General features: G+C 41.1%; 1 protein-coding gene across 10 annotated transcripts in view; it reads left to right on the top strand.

Moving 5' to 3' along the window:
- BZW2 (basic leucine zipper and W2 domains 2) overlaps nucleotides 1–22233 on the top strand; it is a 76438-nt gene that overhangs the window by 26876 nt on the left and 27329 nt on the right. For 4 of the 10 annotated variants that reach the window (XR_012667226.1, XM_048838299.2, XM_048838297.2 and 1 more), the window contains 4 exons: nucleotides 2223–2287; nucleotides 10811–10987; nucleotides 13371–13474; nucleotides 18282–18347. Coding sequence is in view for 9 of the 10 variants with exons in the window: in XM_048838299.2 (XP_048694256.2) it covers nucleotides 2223–2287; nucleotides 10811–10987; nucleotides 13371–13474; nucleotides 18282–18347 (412 nt within the window). In the remaining variant the exon portion in view is untranslated. Of the gene's footprint in view, nucleotides 1–2222; nucleotides 2288–5940; nucleotides 6280–6995; nucleotides 7245–10810; nucleotides 10988–13370; nucleotides 13475–14385; nucleotides 14560–18281; nucleotides 18348–22233 lie in introns of those variants that run through there. The other 6 variants (XM_048838302.2, XM_048838304.2, XM_048838300.2 and 3 more) reach the window with 4 other exon arrangements.

Genomic DNA, 22233 nt, shown 5'->3' with positions numbered 1-22233 from the left:
ACACGATGATTAATCATAACTTTTTTTAAAATTGAGTTTATATGTTTTACATTAATCACATGCCCTAACTGTGATTAATTTTCAGCCCTAATTATAACTGGAAAAGATAGACATCTCAGAAATTGGAGTAGATTATATCACTAGAGCATTGTTGGGAGGGTTGTTCAAAAACTAATTTACTGGGATACAGACAACCAATTAACTGGCAGATTCTACTTCTGCACTCTGTACAGTAATTTGTAATTGATAGAATCTGTCCCGCTGTGAAACCAAGAATTCACTTTGTTCAGCCTAGGAGGAGGTGATGGCATGTGTAGTGTGTGCTTTGAAACCAGTAGCATGAGTGAGACTTGCTGTAGAATAAATCTTCTCTATTTCATTTGTAAACAAATGGGCCTAAAATGAGGTAGGGTATCTGTGTGTAAATGTGGGTGTGTGTTTAAACTTGTTGGTTGGTTGTGTGGGGTTTCTTTTTGTTTTGTTTTTTTGTTAAGTTTTATTGACTGTCCAAAAAAACAAGATTTGTGAAAGGTAAAACTTTAGGGTGCTCTCAGATGAGTCAAGAATCTTGGTAGAGTTTTATGTCCTGAATTATGCGAAATGGCTTACTCAGTCCAAACAATAACCTCCTCTGTGGGGAGGATGGGGGGGAGATCTAAGAGAACTGATAGGTACAATGAAACTTCATTATATTCACTCTATATTACTTATTTGCATTCATTTGTCAATATAGGATGTGAAGCTTATGCAAAATATAGCTATATAATTAAATCAATTATACTAATATACTTAGTAAAACTGAAGAATAGCGGTGCTCATCAGATAATAGGCTATTTAATAATTATGAATGAGTAATCTCACATTAATTGAGGTCTGTATGTAAGGGATACTCTCCAGTAGTTTAGGCCCAATATTCGTCCTAGCTTGATATTATTTAATGGAATGCCGTCTAGATTTTCAAGTATCTATTTAAATACAAAATTGCTGATGGAGGAAAACTAGGTACCATTTTGTGCAGGACACAGAAGGCGATAACATCTCTTCCCAGTTCTTCAGTAGCTAATATGCAAGTCATGGTTATAAACACTTGAATAGGACAGGAAAATATATTTGGTGTTCGGAAGAAATATTTGCCAAAGACTTGATCCTGTAAACATCTTTGTAGAACCCATATTGATTTCAATGGGACTCTGTAAGGCATGAGTTGTCATTTGTTTTTCCATCACTAAGGGCTAGATTATTGCAGCCCTTTGTTGGCTATACCCGGGAGTCAGTTTCCCCCTGGCTTTCTTGCTCAGATTTTTAGCCTGCTCATGAGGGCAGCGGGGGCTATTCTCCCTGCAAGCAAATAGGTAGTGAAGTGGCAGAGAGTGGGAGGATCCATGCCTCCGTGCTCCCCTTCCTGCCAGCCTATGTAGTTGACTGGGTGCACAAGACAAGAGTGAGTTGCTCTCTGAAAAGGGGTGAAGTAATTTACTCCCTCCTCAGAGTGAGGGGCAGTCAGGGGAGGAATTGTGACTTTTGTAAATCACAGTTTGGTCTGCTCCTGAGCCAGTGAAGCACCCTGTTGTCCCTTACCTAGGTCAGATAATAAGGTTTCAATATAGTCTTAAGTGTTGCTGGGTTTTAGTTTTGTTTTTTATCTTTGAAATCAGGAAATTCTATTACAATGATGCCAATTTATATAAAAAGAAAAGGAGTACTAGTGGCACCTTAGACTAACCAATTTATTTGAGCATAACCTTTTGTGAGCTACAGCTCATGAATTTACAAATCATGATTCTACAGAAGATCCTATGGCTGGTTAAAGCTAGCCCTTATTCGAGCTAGGATTATTTTTGGTCCTGAGACTCATTATCTGATACTGTAATTAATTACTCTAATTTACATTTCTTGAAATAGAGGCAAGACAAAGGATATTGTGACAATATAACTTTTGAGATTATTTTCTGGTAAATTTCTGTGTAGAATGAAAGCTTCCATTTTTATAGTATTGTCATGAACCAAGCTTTGTCAGGGAAACAAATTTCAATCAGAATATGTTAAAATTATAGTGCTGTTTGTCTTTAAAATAATGAAAACTAATTTTTACATGAATTTTTCATCAGTGTTGCTGGATTCTATGAATTTCTTTTTTGCTTTACTGTCACATGACCGTGTCGTCTGTAAGTACTCTGATTAAATTGATATACATAGTTAAACTATTTTTCTTTCTCTTGCAGAAATTTTATGAATAAACATCAGAAGCCGGTGCTAACAGGCCAGCGGTTCAAAACTAGGAAGAGGGGTAGGATAAATGCTTTATTTTTTTTCCTTTTCATGAAGGTGACTAGAATTATCACAGTCATATAAAGCATTGCCTGCTGTCCTCTCATTTGAAATGCAGATGTTGAAGGACTAAAAAATGAGCAGATGGAGTAACTGAACTTTAGTAGGATTAAGGTGTCCCCTCCTACCTACCACCATCCTCCCAAAAGTGTAAAGGATACTGTAGTGTTTTTAATGTAACTAAAGGTTATGCATCCGACGAAGTGGGTATTCACCCACGAAAGCTTATGCTCCAATACATCTGTTAGTCTATAAGGTGCCACAGGACTCTTTGCTCCTTTTAAAGTTTATGCTTTTTGTATACATTTAGGATTACATATAAGACACTTGCAGCTTGGCTTTGTTTGTATTAGTGTGCAGTAGCCTCTGGGAAGAGCAAGTTTTTAACCAGGATTACAGAAGATTTGGATATTAGGAAGAATGGTTGAGGATGATTAGACACTTCTTCCAGCTGCCACTGGAAAGGCACATTTTTGATTAAGAAAGCACAACTACCAAGGGTTTCTTAAAAGACAAGCAGCGTTCAGAAATGAACTTCAGCTAATGAGGATTTTAGAGTCAAATCTACGCAATCTCCCAAAATGGGCCCCTGATTTCTAAAATGAAGCTAACTTCCTACCTCTCAAATATCCCATGGGCATATAGTGCTTTCTTTTATGATAACAGTCTGAAAACTTAAATATTCTTTAAACAGTTAAAGAATGCATTTTTTCCAGTATTTATTTTTTACTGTGACAATGGATTCTAAGAGTGTTTGTTTTTTTATTCACGTTAAAAAAATTAACATACCACAAAATAAATTCCTTTTCATATGGGGTTTTAATAATTTAATATTAAATGTGTCTAAATATAACCAAGTATCTTCCCTCGTTATTTTCAAGGTTCCATAAATTTTGAAAGTATTATATTTATGTGATGGAAAAGGGGTCACCCAGTGTGCCCCCTTTCTGTCAGGCATGGTGTCACAGGTGATCCCTGTATAACTTCCCTTCACCTGGGTTACAAAGAAGTCCAGACAGATCTTTGTAATCAAACAGCGCCTCCCTTCTGAGGGTCTCATTTATTAATGACAGCCATAAGCACAAGTAGAGCCTTGCTCAAATATACCCAGGGGTATTTGTTGCCTTAGGCTTAGTCCAACTAAGGGTCGATGACTCCATCCTTCAGGAGCCTCTGCTTTTCTGCACCTGAAACAGTCTCTGATCTGGAAACCCTTCTGGGTCCCTTCTCAGGATTACCCCTTTTCAGTCCTTCCTTAAGCAGAAGACTCCAGCTCTCCTTTTGGGAACTGGGTTGTATTAATTACTGCAGCAGTTTCTCTTTACACAGGAGTCTCCCCAGCTCTCTTCTCTGGATCTCGGTTGTAGATTAGCCAGTTGTACAGCCTTTACTAGCTTCGCCAGTTGACCCCTTTTCCTTAAACTTCAGGCTTCTCAGCAGGCCAGCTTTCCCTGCTGGTGTCTCCTAGTGTCTGCAATGCTATGAGAGAGGAGGCAGCTTTTATGCTGGTCCCCTTCTCTCTGCTCATCCCCAATTAGTGAGGTGAGAGGGAGAGCCTTGTACCACCCTATCTGCAAAGCTCCTGGCCCCAGCAAACATTTCTTACTCCTGGGACCACTTCCTTTCACCCAACATCTTCCAGGTTTGTGTGTGTGTCTCTAAAATATGTATCAAACCTGCCAGCCTCTTAAAGGACCATGCCACATGACAGGACAGGGTGATGATTAGACCCAAGAACCCTGACATAGTCTAAATAATGCTGATGCTACTTATTAAGGTTGTCACACTGCCTGGAGTAGCTCATGGCCATGAATGCCAACATCAGGGCAGACTGTCAAGAAACAGACACAAACCCCAAACTGGAGGTGTGTTCTATACTTAGATTTCATCAACCAAGTAACAAGTATGAACTTCTCAGAAACTATAACAGCCTTAATAGGGAGCCACAGACAGTCCCTGTGAGTAGTCCAATCTATCTTGCCACCCAGGCAAACCTGCCTCTGTGATAGATGGTCCCTTACACCAAAAATCACAACAATATTCAGGTTACTCCCAGTCCCAAAGGACCAGTCATTTACCCCAGGCCAAGTGCACCCTAGATCTCTCACCAAAGACAATGCTTATAGCCAGTCTTTCATAAACTAACTAAAGGTATTAATCAAGAACAGAAATAAGAGAGTTTATAAGGCTAAAACAGGTAAACACATACACAAAAATGAGATACAGTCTTAGGTTCCAAAAGATGATGACAGCTGATATAATATGCAAGTTTTATAAGCCCTTTAGGGCTAATTCAAACTAGACAGCTGGAGGAGATCCCTTGCTTATGCTTAGAAATCTTTGCCTCTTCAAGTTCAAGCAGCATAGGGATAACAATTTCTCAACAGGTATTTTTATTCCCTTCTCATAGTGTTCAAGCTGTGATGGGATGAAGGCTTTTGCATTACCTTCTTCAACCTATAGAGTCTTTTGTCCACAATGGCTTCTCTGATGCCTATAGACCTTCTTTTGTTGGGAGAGGAGATAACCGCTCTTGTTGTAAACTAGCACTTCACACTTGGTAAAATGCTTCTCCTTTACTGTGTGGGATTTACAGTCTTAGCAAACATTGTTAAAGTTGCAGAACCAACATTTAAACATTACTTTAGAATATGGGATATGGATATTATAAGTAGGATTAATACATGCAGCATCCTATAAGATTCCATAAAATTAAACACATTCTTATAACTAAAATATCTATTTTAACAGTACTACCGCACAGGTAAGCCAGACTGGTTTCCAGCTATGCATTTGTCAGAGTTCATTGAGGCCTGGGGACTTGGTATGAGCCGGCACCAGGTTTGCCAAAATCACCAAGGTATTCTAGTGAAATATAACCTATGAGTGCACAGTGCATTTTATAATGTATTTTACAGATCATTGGCTGCTGTAGGTTGTGTGTTTAGTCTGGGAATTGGGCCAATAAAGGGCTGCTTACCAGGAATGGTGCTAGTTCACTTTAACTGGAAAGAGAAACAATTGGTAATAATGAATGTGATACTATAGAAACCACTGTGAGCAAAATCTGTGTGTGTGTGTGTGTGAGAGAGAGAGAATATGAATTATAGCTATATCCTGGCAGCTATAGTAATTGATTCTATTATCTGTAATTTTACCGGGATTTTAACTGCTCTGGTTTACAATGGATTTATCAGAACAGTTACATGATATTGTTTGTTTGCAGCTAATTACAATGAGTTTCGGTGTGCATCCTTTTAAATTTATTGGTTCCTCTCTTCTGGAGAGGCTTTTGGAGCTGTATGTCCCTTGACCTCTCCTCCAATAAATTATGATAGTTTGCTAATAGCTAAAATATATGGCTTACTATGCCACTCCTATGCATGTTTCATTGGTGGCACTGTTGTTTTTAGTGCCTTTTTTTTTTTTTTAAGGAGTTCTCATGTGTCCTCAGCAAAACAAACCTTCCCTAATTAAGTGGCCCAAGAATCAAGTTCAAGGTCCTCAATGGCCAGGGCCATTAGTCGTGGTCTGCCCATGTGGTGCTCTAGCATGTCAACTTCTGAAGAGGATTTAGCCTGATGGGAACCATTGCTGCTACTCTCTTCCCAGCTATGTTTTGTCTGTTTGGGCTCCCCTTGCCCTCTGCCAACCTCCCAACCCTGCCAGTGTTGCTGTGGGAAACATGACAATTCCTTGGAGGCTAGCCTGCTGTGGGACATAGAAACAATTTAAGGTGGTTGTTGGCATTCCTGGAAGGGCATGTACCTGCGGCCATTGAACAGTGGAATTCAAAACGGTGACCAGAGCCGTCACGGTGGGACACCTCCTGGAGGCTACTAAAGTCGATGTAAGTAACGCAGCATCTACACGGACACTGCGTTGACCTAACTACGTCAACCTAAGTGCAATGTCTCTCATGGAGGTGAAGTTATTAAATCGGCATCGCAGGTGAGTTACATCGGCAGGAGTGACATTTTAGTGTAGACGCTTACAGAGTTAGGTTGACACAAGCTGCCTTGCATTGACCTAACTCTGTAGTGTAGACCAAGCCAAAGTGACTGGATTCTGGGTGGCTTGCTTTCAGGATGCCAAACTTGGAAAAACCTTGAAGAAGCCTGTTTTTTTTTTTTCAGGAGGCAGGTTCTCAGCTTGCTTCCTGCTTAACTGTTATGTTGTATTACTCCAAATGTATTTAGTGCTGTGGAAACATTTAGTAAGATGCTGTTCCTTCCCTGAAGAGCTTAGTTGTCTGCTGGCAACTAAAGAAATTGCTAACTTAATCTGTTAACAATGCTTTAGTTGCTAGGAGTTAAAATTACAAAAGCAGAAGAAGGGAGAGTGGGGCAGGGGGAACTAGAGTGGTGTTGCAATGTGTGATACCCTGAGATGGAGTCCCCCTTTGGGCTTTTCCTGGGTGGTGTTGCTAAATGTTGCACTCCGGCCTCTACTATTTGGTTATTTGCACAAATAGGAAAATTCTAGTGAACTCTTACTCAGTGCAGTCTTTCCTACACTCCTACTGAATGCTGTTTTTTTTCAATAGTCCTATTTGCAATAGTTGGGATCAGACCAGGATTTGTGCATATGGCACAGATATATGCAAGCCTACTATATTGGAGCATAGATGTGACTGCACAGAGTATTCCTTTCCTTTTCTGTTTCAGGCTCCTGTGAAGTGTGAGAGGGGGTAGGATCTGGAGCAAAATCACCAGTGCCTGGCCAGGCTAGAAAAACACATGCCCACATAAAACACTGTAGGTGTCACATGGGCCCAGTGGCATATTGGCAGTGCTTCATGCAGGCCCATGAGACCCAGATCTATTCCTGTGATACCGGAGATGGGAGTATATCCTTCAGAAACACACAGACTGGCAAACTAAAGAACCATGCAGATGCTATTAGCCAGAAAGTTGGTGAGTATGGGTAAACGCAGCACAGGAGGAAGTGAAGCAAAAGGAATCAAAAGTGAAGCAAAAGGTGCCCTTCAGGAAGAAAATTGTTCAGTAGAAATTCAAAATAAACACTCATACAGTAAAATGAGGTCCGAAAGGGGACGGGATGGATTTTGTGGAGGAATGAATTCAGTTTCCCTGGCTTGTGAGTCTTTTGTTGAAGGGTTAAGATTCATTTGTTAAAGAGTAAGATTCAAACGTATTTTATGATGTGGTGCAAGTGTACCCAGGGGAAGAGGGTGACTTCTAGAAGCGAAATGAGTGGAACTGCTAGCTGGCCCTAATTATGCACTTGACAACTTCACATGCTGTTCCTATTCCAGGATGACAGCTTCTTATTCAGCTTTTTGTGCTGGTTCAGCACATCACTTCTAGGGACATTAGTTGTTAGGAAAACAACGTTTCACTAATGGTGTGTATCACTTTCAGGCAATTAAAAAAAAATCCTCTTCCTACACACATTAGATTGCAACAGAGAAGAAAATAGTAGAACGTTCCAGATGGGAAGAAGGCTTGTAGGCAGGAAAAGTATCTGGGTTTAAAACTACTGTAGAAAATATTAGTGGTGGTGGTGTTTGTGTTGCACTGTGGTCCGCAGCCCCCATAGTGCTAGACACAGTAAAGCCTTCCAAATTAAATTAAATGGGTATTTTTAAACCTGCCTGTCTGAAAAATATAAAAATATCTATACGTTTAAAACTCTTAGGGGTACGGACTTTGTCTTCATAACTGTCTGTAAAGCACCTAGCATGTTGTTGATATCATGTGAATAATACATACTCTTGTGGTTCCCCAAGGACGAATAGTTTGTACTTCCTTTGGTTGTTTGGTAGCATTCATGATTCTGCTCCTGCTATTGTGCTGCTTGTGCACAAATAAAAACGTTTTGGGCATTATTACAAGTTAAGGTGAAATGATTGCTTTTTATAGTCCATGCTGGGAAGGACCCTAGGAGGCTCAAGATATCTGTGAATAAGCAGCATGGTTACTCAGAATGACTCTGCTACGGTTTTTTCAGTGAATTTTCATGGAGCACTAACTTTCACACAAAGCCCTCTCTTTTCTTTCCATTCCCTTTAATGCCCTGCCAAAATCCCCATTGCAGAGCATTTTCATTACATGCCCCACAGCTTCTGGGTCCTGCTCCAATAGGAGGTGTAGTTTGAGTAGAGCTAGATTTAAGGGTGCAGTGGCAGAGCCATTTACTTGATTAGGTTTTTAATAGATCTTCATTCTTACTAGTAAATGAGAGGTTTTTTCCTTCATGTGCAGAGTCTATTATATTCTTAAGTAATTATTGCTGTTATTGCTGTTATGACTTGCCACCAATATCTAAAACAGATGACAAAATGCTATGTAAAATTCATGATTGTTTCTGTTTAAACACCCTCCTGCCTAGTCTATGCTGCACAGTTAGGTTGGCGTAAGGCAGCTTACGTTGACCTAATTATGCCAGAGTATACACTATAGCCTGTCCCACAAATGTAAGTGCCCTACGCCTTTCATGGAGGTGGAGTTATGTCAGTGTAGTTAGGACAATGCAGAGTATGTGTAGACACTGCGTCGCTTACATCAGCTGTTGGCTGTCTTGTCAATTACAGGGCTCCGCTGGGTCTCTGCTACAAGCCAGGCTGCCACCCAGGCTCCCAACTTGGGCTGCTGCCCGGGCTCCCCACTCCCCACGGGGAGTGTTGCTGCCACCCAGAGTCCCAGCTCCATGCTCCTGGCTGGGAGCCTGGCTGCCCTCTGTCTCCTCGCTTCCCGCTAGGAGCTCAGCAGCCGACCAGGCTCTCAGATCCCCAATAGGAACATGGCAGCCAGCTGGGCTCCAGGTGCTAATTTCCCCGCCAGTGGCGAGAAACCAAGGGTGGCTGTTCCCCCAGCTTTGGGCAGGGAGTGGGGAGGCGAGAAGCCCAGGGGGACAGCAGGGCTCCCAGTGGGAAGATGCATGGAACTGAGAGCCCTGGCTCTCAGCCCCCCACACTTCCTCTCTTCAGTTAGTGGAAGTGCTCTGGTGAGGACACACACCACTAACAGAAGGAGGATAGTGTGGACATCAGCCACTGTAGTAATTACTGCAGTGGCTGTAAGTCGACCTAATGTAAGTTGATTTAAGATTGTAGTGTAGACATGCTTTCAGACATAAGCCATTCAAAGAACATGAGTGTAAATCAGGACTTGCTTTGCTGGGAGGTTTCAGATGTACATGGCTACCTATTAGCAGCTTGTTAGTTTATCAAAGAAGGAAGCAACAGGAGGTATATGTGGATGTGTCCAGTGATGAGCTGCCAGAAACTGAAGAACCAATTCTTTCAGTTGCTCCAAGCCTTTGGTGGCACTTCGGCGGCGGGTCCTTCACTCGCTCCGGGTCTTCGGCAGCACTGAAGGACCCGCTGCCGAAGTGCCGCCGAAGGCCCGGAGCAAGTGAAGGACCCGCCGCCAAAATGCCACTGAGGGTTCGGAGTGCTGCCAGGTGAGTAAAAATTCACAGGGGAGCCTCTCCAGCTGAGAGCTCAGGTGGGATGGACAGGACAGTCCTGCGAGCTGCATGTGACCCGCAGGCCGGAGTTTGCCCACCCCTTTAACAACCGGTTCTAAACTGGCTTCTAAATTTAACAACCAGTTCACACGCGAGTGCGAACTGGCTCCAGCTCACCACTGGATATGTCTAAACTTAATCTGGATTTGCAAGGGCATCCATTATGACTAAGGACCGTGACTTAAAGATGCTGTCTGAAGGTCAAAGTGAGCATTTTAATCAAGGTTTTCTCCTGGAGATTGAACTAGGTGATGCATCGTTGACTGGTTTCAGAGTAGCAGCCGTGTTAGTCTGTATCCACAAAAAGAAAATAAGGTGCCACAAGTCCTCCTTTTCTTTTTGCATCGTTGACTGTCACTCTTCTCTGTTTCAAGAGCTGCTGCTCTCTGTGAATCTGGGGAACAACTGATGATGACACCATGTAGCCTCCCACCCACACTCCTCTGTGCTCATAGAACATAAGAGTTTGTTGGCTGCTGTGATCTTTGCTCTTCCCCAAGATTTGCATATGTCTGTGCATGAATTAAGTTGCAGTTAAAATTCAAAGAAGAACATCAGAAAATGAAAAACTGAAAGTTCATGCAGCACTTTTAACTAGGTAGCTTTGCATAGCATGTATTTTTATCATCTAATTTAACAACATATATAGTAACATATTGAGGAATACGTTTAATAAGAGAAATATCAGTAGAAAATTGTACATATATACTATATGATTTTGCATTAATGGATTTCTTCTATTTCATTTTCCCAAGGTTGGTTGTGCATGTTCCTTTTTAGTTTTTGAAAAACAAGGGGCAAGAAAAAGTACCATTCCCAGAGCTAACAAAAGCCAACGGATACTTTTGAAATAGGATAACCAGAATGGGAAACATATGTTATGCTCCCATATCACAGACGTGTCAGTTGTTGTCTAATATGTAAATCTAAGCAGATAGATGGTTGGTTGACTTTTTTGGTTTGTTTGGTTTTTTTTTTCCTCTCCTAGATGAAAAGGAGAAATTTGAACCCACAGTTTTCAGGGATACAATCATCCAAGGCCTCAATGAAGCTGGGAATGACCTGGAGGCTGTAGCCAAGTTTCTGGACTCAACAGGCTCCAGGCTAGATTATCGTCGCTATGCTGACACACTCTTTGATATCCTGATAGCTGGCAGCATGTTAGGTAAACTTTTGTGCATCTTGTTGATGCTAGAAAATTTCTGTACATAACATTTTAGTGGAGGAATGTGGTTAAATAGTGTACACTTTGCTCCGCGAAAGCTATTAAATCTACCCTCGGTTCTGTCTATCTTGGTACTTATTTAGTCTGCAATCAGCCCAAATCTACTCCAAAATATTTCAGCATAATGGTACTGGATGAAAACTCTATTGTGTCACTAACTGGAGAATTGAGAGCAAATAATTTGCATTATTGACTGCTGAAGCACAGATGTGAGCCCTTGATGTACTAGGAAAATTTCCACTCTAATCATTCCCACCCATGCAATAGCTACAAAAGCCAGCTTGAAATACAGCTGCATGACCCCTGGGATAAGAGTGGAAAATCAAACTTGAGACCTTCAGAAATGCTGTCCCAACTTGTGAGTATCCTGAAGACGTGACAGCACTGAGGATTTATGGATTACAAATGGGAAAGGAGTACAAACAAATGAAGACAGCCTGTTGAAAGGGCGATCAATAGTAATGATGCAGAAGCGAGCTGCTGATTTTAAAAAACAAACAAAAACAAAAAACCAGAGACAATTTGAACAAATTTGTTGGGGGAAGATTGGTAGGCAGAAGTAGTTTTCAATAAATAATCAGCTGCCTAGCACTTACGTCTGAATCACAACTCTGTGTTTTTCCATTTTATATTTAGTAGATTTTCCTAAAACATAATGGTCTATATTTTCAATATTAATTTTACTGGAGACACTTTTTTTTAGCATCTTTTATGTTCACATTCTGTTTGGGGTGCTTGATAACAAACCTGTATCAATAACCTTTTTCACACCATAACTTTATCTAGTTATTTTCACTGTATGCTTTTTCCTCTAGAAAAAAGTTAGTTCTCACCTCTGTCCCCTGAAACTTAGTATTAATATATCGGCATAAAAATGGTAGAGGAGACAAAATGTTTATGACCCTAATTCTCTTGGGGCTGTTGACATGCTTGAACTGAGACCTATTCCTGGATTAAATTACTATTATGTTGTATTGACATACAATATAGTTAGTATAATTATAAATGGTCTCTTTAAAATACATCAGTTATTGGTATTAAATATATAAGGGGGTTTAAAGTAATTTCATACTTAAAAGCTAGACTGTCAAAAGTATGTGCCAACTCTGAATGTTTACATGCACCCCTTGATTTGCTTGCAAATACTAGTACGTGCAGATTGGAGTTTGGTCACGCAAGCGTGTATAGCTATGCTATTTGCTTGTAGCTTTATTACAGGGGTGGACAAACGTTTTGGCCCAAGGGCCACATCGGGATTGTGAATCTGTATGGAGGGCTGGGTAGGGAAGGCTTTGCCCCCCCAAACAGCCTGGCCGCTGCCCCCTCCCACTTCCCACCTCCTGACTGCCCCCGTCAGAACACCCAACCCATCCAACTCCCCCTTCCTTGTCCCCTGACTGCCCCCCGGGACCCAACCCCATCCAACCCCCCCTGCTCCCTACCCCCTACTCCCTGTCCCCTGAGTACCCCCCAGAACTCCCTGCCCCTTATCCAACCTCCCCACCCCCTTACCATGCCGCTCAGAGCAGCAGCCTCACCTTGCCGCGCCGCTTGTGCTCGCAGCCACGCCGCTGCACTCCCTGGCAGGAGCGGCGGGCCAGAGCGCAGGAGGCGTGGCAAAGTGAGGCTGTAGAGGAGGGGGTGACAGCAGGGGAGGGGCCGGGGGCTAGCCTCCCCGGCCGGAGCTCAAGGGCCGGGCAGGATGGTCCCGTGGGCAGGATGTGGCCTTCCGCCTGTAGTTTGCCTACCTCTGCTTTACTATGCCACATCCATAACTGAACAGATCTGATGCCAATAAAGCTAGTTTTAATATGGTTAAATGTACTCGCTAGGTATGGTAAGCAGTAAAGAGATTAGCAGCATTTTCTGAGTTCTAAAACAAGTGATGATGTGCTAATAGTTTTCTTCAGAAAAGATTACATTAATATGTTTGCAAACAGGGATGAAAATTAACACAAAAGTGCCAGTATGTTTATCAGGTAGTTGGCACCAACCAGTAATCCCCACAGGACTACATCCTGCACTCACCACTCAAAGCCAGCCAAGATTTCTTGTCATGACTCTCAATCCTCTGTAGGCTCAGTGGTCTGTAGGATGTGGCACAGTGTGGAAATCCTGATCGTTCCTTTCTCTATACGTGCCAAATGCCACCACAATTGATGAGTGCTCTGGCTTTTTTTTTTTTCTTTTTGCTGTTGCATCTGATGCCCATTTTCATTCCACCTTGAACTCAGTGATACTTAAGAGGTTATAAGCTTTAGTAAGTCTTAAGGGCCTTATCTGAACAATGCATCTTTATTGTGCTTTTTATCTTTCTTTTTAGCCCCTGGAGGGACACGCATAGATGACAATGACAAGACCAAGATGACCAGCCACTGTGTATTTTCTGCAGATGAAGATCATGACACTATCCGAAACTATGCTCAGGTCAGGGTAGGAAGGGAAACCCATTATTGACAGGCCACTGTAGTCTGTTTATAAATCATTAGAAAAGATAATAGATTCATAGATACCAAGGTCAGAAGGGACCATTATGATCATCTAGTCCGACCTGCACAACGCAGGCCACAGAATCTCACCCATCCACTCCTGTGAAAAACGTCTCACCTATGTCTGAGCTATTGAAGTCCTCAAATTGTGATTTAAAGACTTCAAGGAGCAGAGAATCCTCCAGCAAGTGACCCATGCCCCATGTTACAGAGGAAGGCGAAAAACCTCCAGGGCCTCTTCCAATCTGCCCTGGAGGAAAATTCCTTCCCGACCCCAAATATGGCAAGATTCACCAGCCAGATATTACAGAAAATTCTTTCCTGGGTAACTCAGAACCCACCCCATCTAACATCCCATAATAGCAATAAATCTGCAGATTGACCATGCAGTAGACTAACTACAAAGGAGTTAAGTAGTATAGTTAGGTACTAATCTGCCTTTGTTCCCTCTAATCTATAAGCATTAGATAAGAAAAAGGATTTCGAGAATTATCTGGTCACAATTCCTTTAAAAGACAATTATAGGGCTGTCAAACATATATCTTTGATCATATTTCTTGTGAGGTTTGTCAATCATTTCCTATTCTTCTCTTTAGTTTGTGCTGTCCTTTTCTACATACAGAGTTATTTTATTAGAGGTTTTAGCAAGTTTATATATAATTAACATATGGAACATAAGAGTAATGACTGAAAAATTTAAAGCCTAATCCTACAACTCTTCCTCATGCAGGTAATCGGGATTTGCACAAATAGTCCAGTTGATGTCAGTGGCCCTCTACATGTTATGAAAAGGTTATTCACAAGAGTAAGAGTTTGCAGGACTGGAAAAATAGGCCTATGTGAAATAAATACAAATAAGCAACGAACCTTAAGACGTTATGCAAGAATATCTCAAATCACGTAACTCCTTAGTGGAGTATGACAAATAATGATGACTAATAGCAGTACATAATAATCTGTAATATTCTAATAAGGATGAGCATTGTCATTACAGAAAAATATGAGCACCCTATAATTCTGCATGTAAGTAAAACTAAATTTAAAAAAATGAAATCTCATTAGTGTGTGTCCAGATATAATAAATTACAGTATCTGTTATTTTGTAAATAGTATTTATGTATCTAATTATTATTGTAACATGATACAGTACATGAAAGAATAAGAACCATTATCCCTGCCAACGTGTTCAGGTGATCTACAGACCCTCACAAGACTCATACAAAGGGCACTAGCTTCAAGAATTGTTTGAATAGCATATGTTGGCTGAGAAGTGTGAGGCTACTTTAAAAAGTCTACCTGGAGGAGTGAAATTATTTTGTGTAGCAAGCAACATGTTTAGCCACTCCACCCTTTGCTAAGAATATGCCACTCTTTCTAAGAATATCTTTATTCATAATATTTATTTCACAAAATTGTTGCTTTTGGTTCTTCAGCGTGGATAGATTTTTAAGTTGTTTGGTAATGATAACTGGAAATATCAGAAATTTAGCTTTGCAATAGAATCTGCATTTAAGTGTAGAGGCAAGAGGTTTGAAGGGACTAGAAATGCAGCACAGTGAAAGTAGTTCTACCAAAAGTCAGCAAAACAAATCAGTATTTGTAGTTAATAACTGAATTGATGCTTCCATTACTGACTCTGCCAACTCTTTTTGGACTAACAGGAAACAGAGGTTTGACTCTAGCATGAAGGAATGAAATTAAGGCTAAAATAACTGTTAAAGTAACTCCAAGAACTGCTTTAATCCTGCAGGCCAGTCTTATGCCAGTGCATACTTGAGGATTCTTAAATGTGCCAGTAATGCCACTACTTGCATGGCACTTTGTTGCTCTGTGTAGACAAGCCCTGTGTGCACAGCAGGGGTATGATTTCTAAAGTGCACTAACATGTTGCACATTAGCTGGTCCTTGTAGACACTGTTGTTGCACATTATAAGGTTATGTCAGCACTAGAATAAAAGTCCTGCAAGTCACCTGATTGACTCGGGCTCACGAGGTGGAAGGGAAGGGTCCCAGAGCTCTGGCTTGAGCCTGAGTCTGAACATCTACATTGCAATTAAACAGCACCTTAGCCCGAGCCAGAGTCAGCTGGCACGGGCCAGCTACGGGTGCCTAATTCCAATGTAAACATGCCCTAAGTATCCCAAAACACTTCACTTCTCCACATTACAAATTGTGTCATAATATGTAACATTTTCTTATTTTTTAAAACGCAAAAGGCTTAAAAACCCTAGCTCATGATTTTCATTCTCTTTCCACATCTTAATTAACTATACATTTCCATATCAGTATGCCTCTTCACATGGCCATAATTCATCCTTTATTTCATTTTCTGCTGCTCTGCAACAAGCGTGCCAGTCATAGGCTCTTAACAGCCTTTTAAAAATACATTATTGGAATAAACCGATTCTGTCATTTACCTCCAGGTCACAATAACCTGGCAACAACAAAAAAATTAAATGATATTTATTGTAAACCAGCTCCCCCTCCCAGTCGAATGCCATGTCAGTCACAAGCCTGGTGCTGGCTCTGCACAGTGGTGAGAGCACTGATTTTCAACCTCTCTCCTCTCAACACCCAACACACCCAGGCCAGTACAGCCACAGTCGCAGTCAGTTGCCCTCCACCTTTTACCAGTGCTGCAGTCAGATGGAGAGGACGGGGAACAAAGGATGAAGAGACAGAATGGGGACAGATGATAGGGAGGCAGTTATGGGAGGGGAAGAGAGGGAAACAGACAAGTGGAGGACAGACATGAATAGAGGGCAGACGTGGATCTGAGGGAAAAAGATCGGAGTATCTTGAGGGGAGGGGAGAGAATTGGGGAGCCCCTAGTGGGAGGAGACCTTTGTCCCCTCAGGAGAGAACAGGGAAAGGCCCACTGCCATCTCTTCCCAGCCATCCCCTATAAGAATTAAAAACAAACTGAGAATAGATGGGAGATGTTCCTGAAGATGCCAGTATGGGGAGAAGGGAGAACCCCTTCTGCTTATTCTCTGACTGTACCAGAAAAGTATATGTATGCATACACATACAGACATGGGAAGAACCTGCTGAGGCGAGGAGGGGGTTTTCAGTGGGGAGTGAGAAATGCAAGGGTCTGTATGAAAAGTTCAAAATGTTTGGGGCCCTGAATTAAGATACTCTGTCATAAATATAAAGGGAAAGGCAACCACCTTTCTGCATACAGTGCTATAAAATCCCTCCTGGCCCTAGGCAAAACCCTTTCACCTGTAAAGGGTTAAGAAGCTAAGGTAAGCTTGCTGGCACCTGATCCAAAATGACCAATGAGGGAACAAGATACTTTCAAATCTGGAGGTAGGGGGGGAACAAAGGGGTCTGTCTGTCTGTGTGATGGTTTTGTTGGGACCAGATCAGGAATGCAGCCTCCCAACTCCTGTTAAGTTAGTAAGTAATCTAACTAGAAAATGCGTTAGATTTTCTTTTGTTTCATGGCTGGTAAAATAAGCTGTGCTGGATGGAATGTATATTCCTGTTTTTGTGTCTTTTTGTAACTTAAGGTTTTGCCTAGAGGGATTCTGTGTTTTGAATCTGATTACCCTGTAAGGTATTTGCCATCCTGATTTTACAGAGGTGATTCTTTTACCTTTTCTTTAATTAAAATTCTTCTTTTAAGAACCTGATTGATTTTTCATTGTTCTTAAGATCCAAGGATTTGGGTCTGTGTTCACCTGTACCAATTGGTGAGGATTATTATCAAGCCTTACCCCGGAAATGGGGTGTAGGGCTTGGGGGGATATTTTGGGGAAAGACGTCTCCAAGTGGGCTCTTTCCCTATTCTTTGTTTAAAACACTTGGTAGTGGCAGTATACTGTTCAAGGACAAGGTAAAGTTTGTACCTTGGGGAAGTTTTTAACCTAAGCTGGAAAGAATAAGCTTCGGGGGTCTTTCATGCAGGTCCCCATATCTGTACCCTAGAGTTCAGAGTGGGGAAGGAACCTTGACAGTCCTATTAAAATAATCTGAAAGTTACCAGAATGTTAATGTTACGCTCCAATAGCACTGACTGTTGGTTTCTTGCATAGTTGTTCCTGAAAAGATTTTTAAAATAACTTACTGTAAATAATAATAACTATAAAGTATTCTGCCTCTCCCTCTGATCATAAAGCATTTTATGATACTTTGTGTCAAGGTCTTTGTTAATAAGCCTGCATCTACTAAAGGTATTCAGCCCTAAAATCATGGCATTGCAGGCCCCCCTCTATTTGTTCAATCCCCCAGCCTTCTCAGGCAGCTGTGTTGTTAGAGGATGTATGCAAAGTGAGGACATCCTCATTGTTTCACTCCTGCAAATGGAGCTATGAATGGGGTAAAAAGGGAAGTAGGGGCACTGGAGAGAGAGAGAAGAGAGGGGAACAGGGATGAGAGGTTGGGAATCAGAACATTTGTCATGGTAGCTTGTGAGACAAGGGATTGTCACACAAATGCGCACAACACCTGTTGTACTGGGTAGCTGCTAGTTTCCTGGAAACGCAGTGTATTTGGTCATATCTAAAAGAAAATCGTATAATAAGACATAAACGCATAAGAAGCCACTAATCCCTACTTTCTCCTCAGAGCTGGAATAGATCTTTTTAAAAAAAAAAAAAATCTGTATTCCAAGGTTTTTATCACAGATAAGTTATGAGTGTTCTTTATTGACTTACCGGAGACCGTGCTAGTTCCTGGCCCCCTACTTATAAAATACGCTGTTTTTATCTCTCTAACTTAATCTGTTTTGTATTTAGGTCTTCAATAAACTAATCAGGAGATATAAATATCTGGAAAAGGCATTTGAAGAGGAAATCAAAAAGGTAATGTTGGTGCCAGTATCTCTTTGGACTTAATATCACCTACCGTCTGTCCAAAGTAACTGCATATTCTTGTCTTGATTTAACTTGGCTGGGTCAGAGAGTGCAAACTGCAACTCCCCGAAGTGGTAGCTTTAGTTTGTAACTGAGGCGCTATAAGAGCACTGCCTGTGGAGATTGTCCAGGGCACGTGCTGAGTCAGTGCATCCTTGGCTCCCCTGACTACCTGTGCCCGCTACTTTCTCATCTCAGCCTGTGGTGCTTGATGGCTGTGGAACCACCTGGAGAGCACTCATTGGGATGAATTTCACCACCAAGGCCCTATATCCACAGAACCCAGAGTTGTATCAAACTCCTAGTATATATTTTCTGTGTAGCGAATGCAAATCTACCACGCATTGAAGTGAGACTGCTTGTATGAGTTGTGACTAGTCTGGTGTGTATAGGTTGCAGAATGAGCCCTTAGGTGTTTAGGAGGCTTTGAGTGCATGTCTGTGACATGGTAAGAGCAAGTATCACATCGGCAGAGTTGTTGTTGTATTTGCTTACTTTAGACTTCAGTGAATGTGGTGGTCATGTTTTGAATTGTGGCATTTACTGAATTACATGGAAGGCTGAAGAAATCTGTGAAGAAATGTTTGCACTTTTACACTCTTCTGGCCAGAATTAATAGAAAATATATCCTAGATTAATGGTTGGAATAATAAAACTGTGGCCAGTGCTGATGTGGGTATAACTTCTCCTGTGGTTAAAATATCTCCATTTAATAAAAATGAGCAAGAATATGCAATACTGTTCCAAGTATTAAATATCATGCACAGAAAAAGTGAGGGAGTGTCTTTCTGATGTCAAACTTACTCCCTTTACAAATACAGTGGCTTAGGGATATTGGCTCTTATTTGCACATTCTTCCTTGTTCACGAGGCTATTTTTATAGTTGTGGTCCATATACCTTTTAACTGATGCTGATTGCTTAGTGCATCACTCATTGTAGAACTCAATTTACCTCTGCTCCCTACACAAATCTGATGTTCTTGCTGTTAATTATTTTAATCATTGAAATGAGAAATGTTGACTCATTGCATTCAAATTACAGAAAGCGTTCTGCATATTTAACAAAGGAATACCATGTCACTTCAAACTGCCTCTTCTTTTTAACTTGCTTTGTAATTTGCTTCACTTCGAGTTTTGTGCATTTTTAAGAGTGCATATTGCACAATCATGCCAGTTACAGGTTATGGTCAATACAAAGTAATTTGAAGCTTTTAAAAAAAAGGATTGATAATCATCAGTTCAAATCAGTAGTGATAAAGTAGTTACCTAAAATGGATTGCTGGTGTTCTAGCACATGTGAACTGGTATCAATCCCACCTCCAGTGGCAAGTAACTCAGCTGAAAAAAGATTTATAGTTACCCTTGTCAGCAATGTCAGTAGAGATTCCAGAGTAGCAGCCGTGTTAGTCTGTATCCGCAAAAAGAAAAGGAGCACTTGTGGCACCTTAGAGACTAACACATTTATTTATTATTTAATTATATAATTTAAATTATATAAATTTATTATTCCAACACTTAACTGGGTGTGGAAATATTTTTCTTACCCTTCATGGTGGCTGTTTGATATTAGGGTTGAAGCGTGTTGTCAGAGCCCTGAGGGAAATCTTGCACTACTGCTCGCTAATCCTTGGGGATTACTGGAGGGTATTAGTCTCCAGGACTGCAAATCTGGCTATTTTTGCTTACTCCAGATTAACAAATAAGACTTACCGGTACCTTTCAGCCGTACCTCCCCAGGCTGTGGTCTTCTCAGGCCTCACAATTTAATTAGATATCAGGCTGGGTTAGATTAGTAGTTGGATGAGAGCTATCAAGAGCCTACTCTGGTGCTCTATTTGCCAGTGCCAGGGGAGAGGGAAGGGGCACCCTTCTCTTCTCCATCCCATTTCAGAGAACTGGAACCCATGAGGACGCTGGCAAGGGTTAGGGCCTGTGCTCCCTAGTAGCACCATGGTTGCCCTGTACTGGATCACAAAGAAGGCTCATTGTGTCCACTTCGTTCTTTTTTGTGCACCTACGCTGCAAGTAGCCACCATCCAACCTATAGAGTAATTTATTGTGGTGGTATTTCAGTATGTTAGACCTTTTCCCATCAAATATTTACTGTGTCTTCCTTAATGTGCAATAAAATGCATGCCTGGATGTTGATAAACAGGATTTCTCCTAAAACATGTTCCTATGGAAATTGGTAGTTGAAAAGGGAGATAAATCTACATTACTCTTAGAAAGACATGAGAAGTGATGCCTTGATGATACCACAAGAAATGGTTTGTGACTGTCCCAGCAGTGAAATTGATACTCTGGCAGTTGCATCATCCAATTTAGAGTGTTCAGGTAGTGCTGGTGGAAAGTTCCACTGGGGTAGGAAAAGTCATGCTGAAAATCAGGGCCAGACCAGCAGTCTCACTTTACTCAAGCAGGTGGTGTTTGGGGAATGTTTAATTTTTTTTTTTTTAGGGTGAGATTGGCTCAGGTGGCAATGTGCACTCTAGTGCTTGCTTTCACTGGGTCATATTATATTTCTTCCTGTTCATAATTATTACAAAAGATCACTGATAGTCCTGTGCACCTTGAGAAGCATTTCCCTTTCATGTCTGCTTTTGGCTTTCAAATCTTATTGAAAAAGAGACTTAAAAAAGAGGATTTTTTTATAAGGACTTTCTCCCAATTGCATAAGTATGACACAGATTTCAGTAGCAATTTCTCTCTGATGAGCAATTTTTAATCTAGACTTTTATTTCATGCAAGGAATTTCAAAAATTGTTGGAAAGGGTGTCCTTGCACAGTGATTAAATTTGCTAACCCTCTATTATTAATATTGTCAGTTAAAGTTCATGCCAGTAATTCACAGATCCTGTATGTAAATAGGCAACCTGGTGAACTGTCACAGCCCAAGTAAGAGAGACAAGATGGGTGAGATAATAGCTTTTATTAGACTAGCTTCTGTTGGTGAGAGAGACAAGCTTTTGAGCTTCCACAGAGTTCTTCCTCAGATCTAGGAAAGGTACTCTGAGTGTCACCGCTAAATACAAGGTAGAACACAGATTGTTTAGCATAAATAGTTAACACATATTTCAAAAGACCATTCAAGGTGAGGTGGCCTGTTAACATCCCTCCAGTCATGGAAGCGGGGGAGGGAGGGAAGAATATTATAAACATCGTGCTAAAGGCAGATCTGTAGATCTTTGTACATTTACCAGTAAATGTAAATGAGGCGTACAGGAGTATGTGCAAGTAGTGGGATATGGTACAAGGAACTTGGGTCATTTTTCCTCTTTCCCTAATGAAAGTAACTGCTCTGAAACTATGTAGAAGGATACCGGAAAGGTGGCTTTCTGAGAGATCAAATATGGATTAGGCATAAGATGCTGAGTAGAACAGAACTGACCCTATCATAGGGTATTGTAGGTAGCTTGCTGTGCTTCTCTGTGGATATGTAAAGTGCTTTATTTTGCAATGCTGACAACTATTTTTAAAACAATTCTGTGAATCTTAAAGCAATAACACACTTCAGGAAGTGGGGTTATTCAGGAATAACTGCACTTTGTAGGTGGATGGAGGAATACAGTCTTCTCAATCTTTGTGCTTTTCCAGATTACAAGAGAAGTCCATATACCTTTTTGTTTACATAGGATATGTGTGGATAGCTTATACTGCACAGAACTTCACTTTAGGTTTAAAAAAAAAAGTCTTGTAACACAGCACAATAGACCTGATCCTGGGCCCATTGTGCAGTTAAAACTCCCACTGAAATAAGTAGGAGTTTTAGATGTGCTACGAATATAGTACTGGAGTCAGTCATACTTCTTGTTTTTCATATTGGGAACCAATTTAC

This window comes from Caretta caretta, chromosome 2 (genome assembly GCF_965140235.1).
Source record: "Caretta caretta isolate rCarCar2 chromosome 2, rCarCar1.hap1, whole genome shotgun sequence".
Taxonomy (NCBI): domain Eukaryota; kingdom Metazoa; phylum Chordata; order Testudines; family Cheloniidae; genus Caretta; species Caretta caretta.
This window is presented reverse-complemented; position numbering and strand designations above follow the sequence as displayed.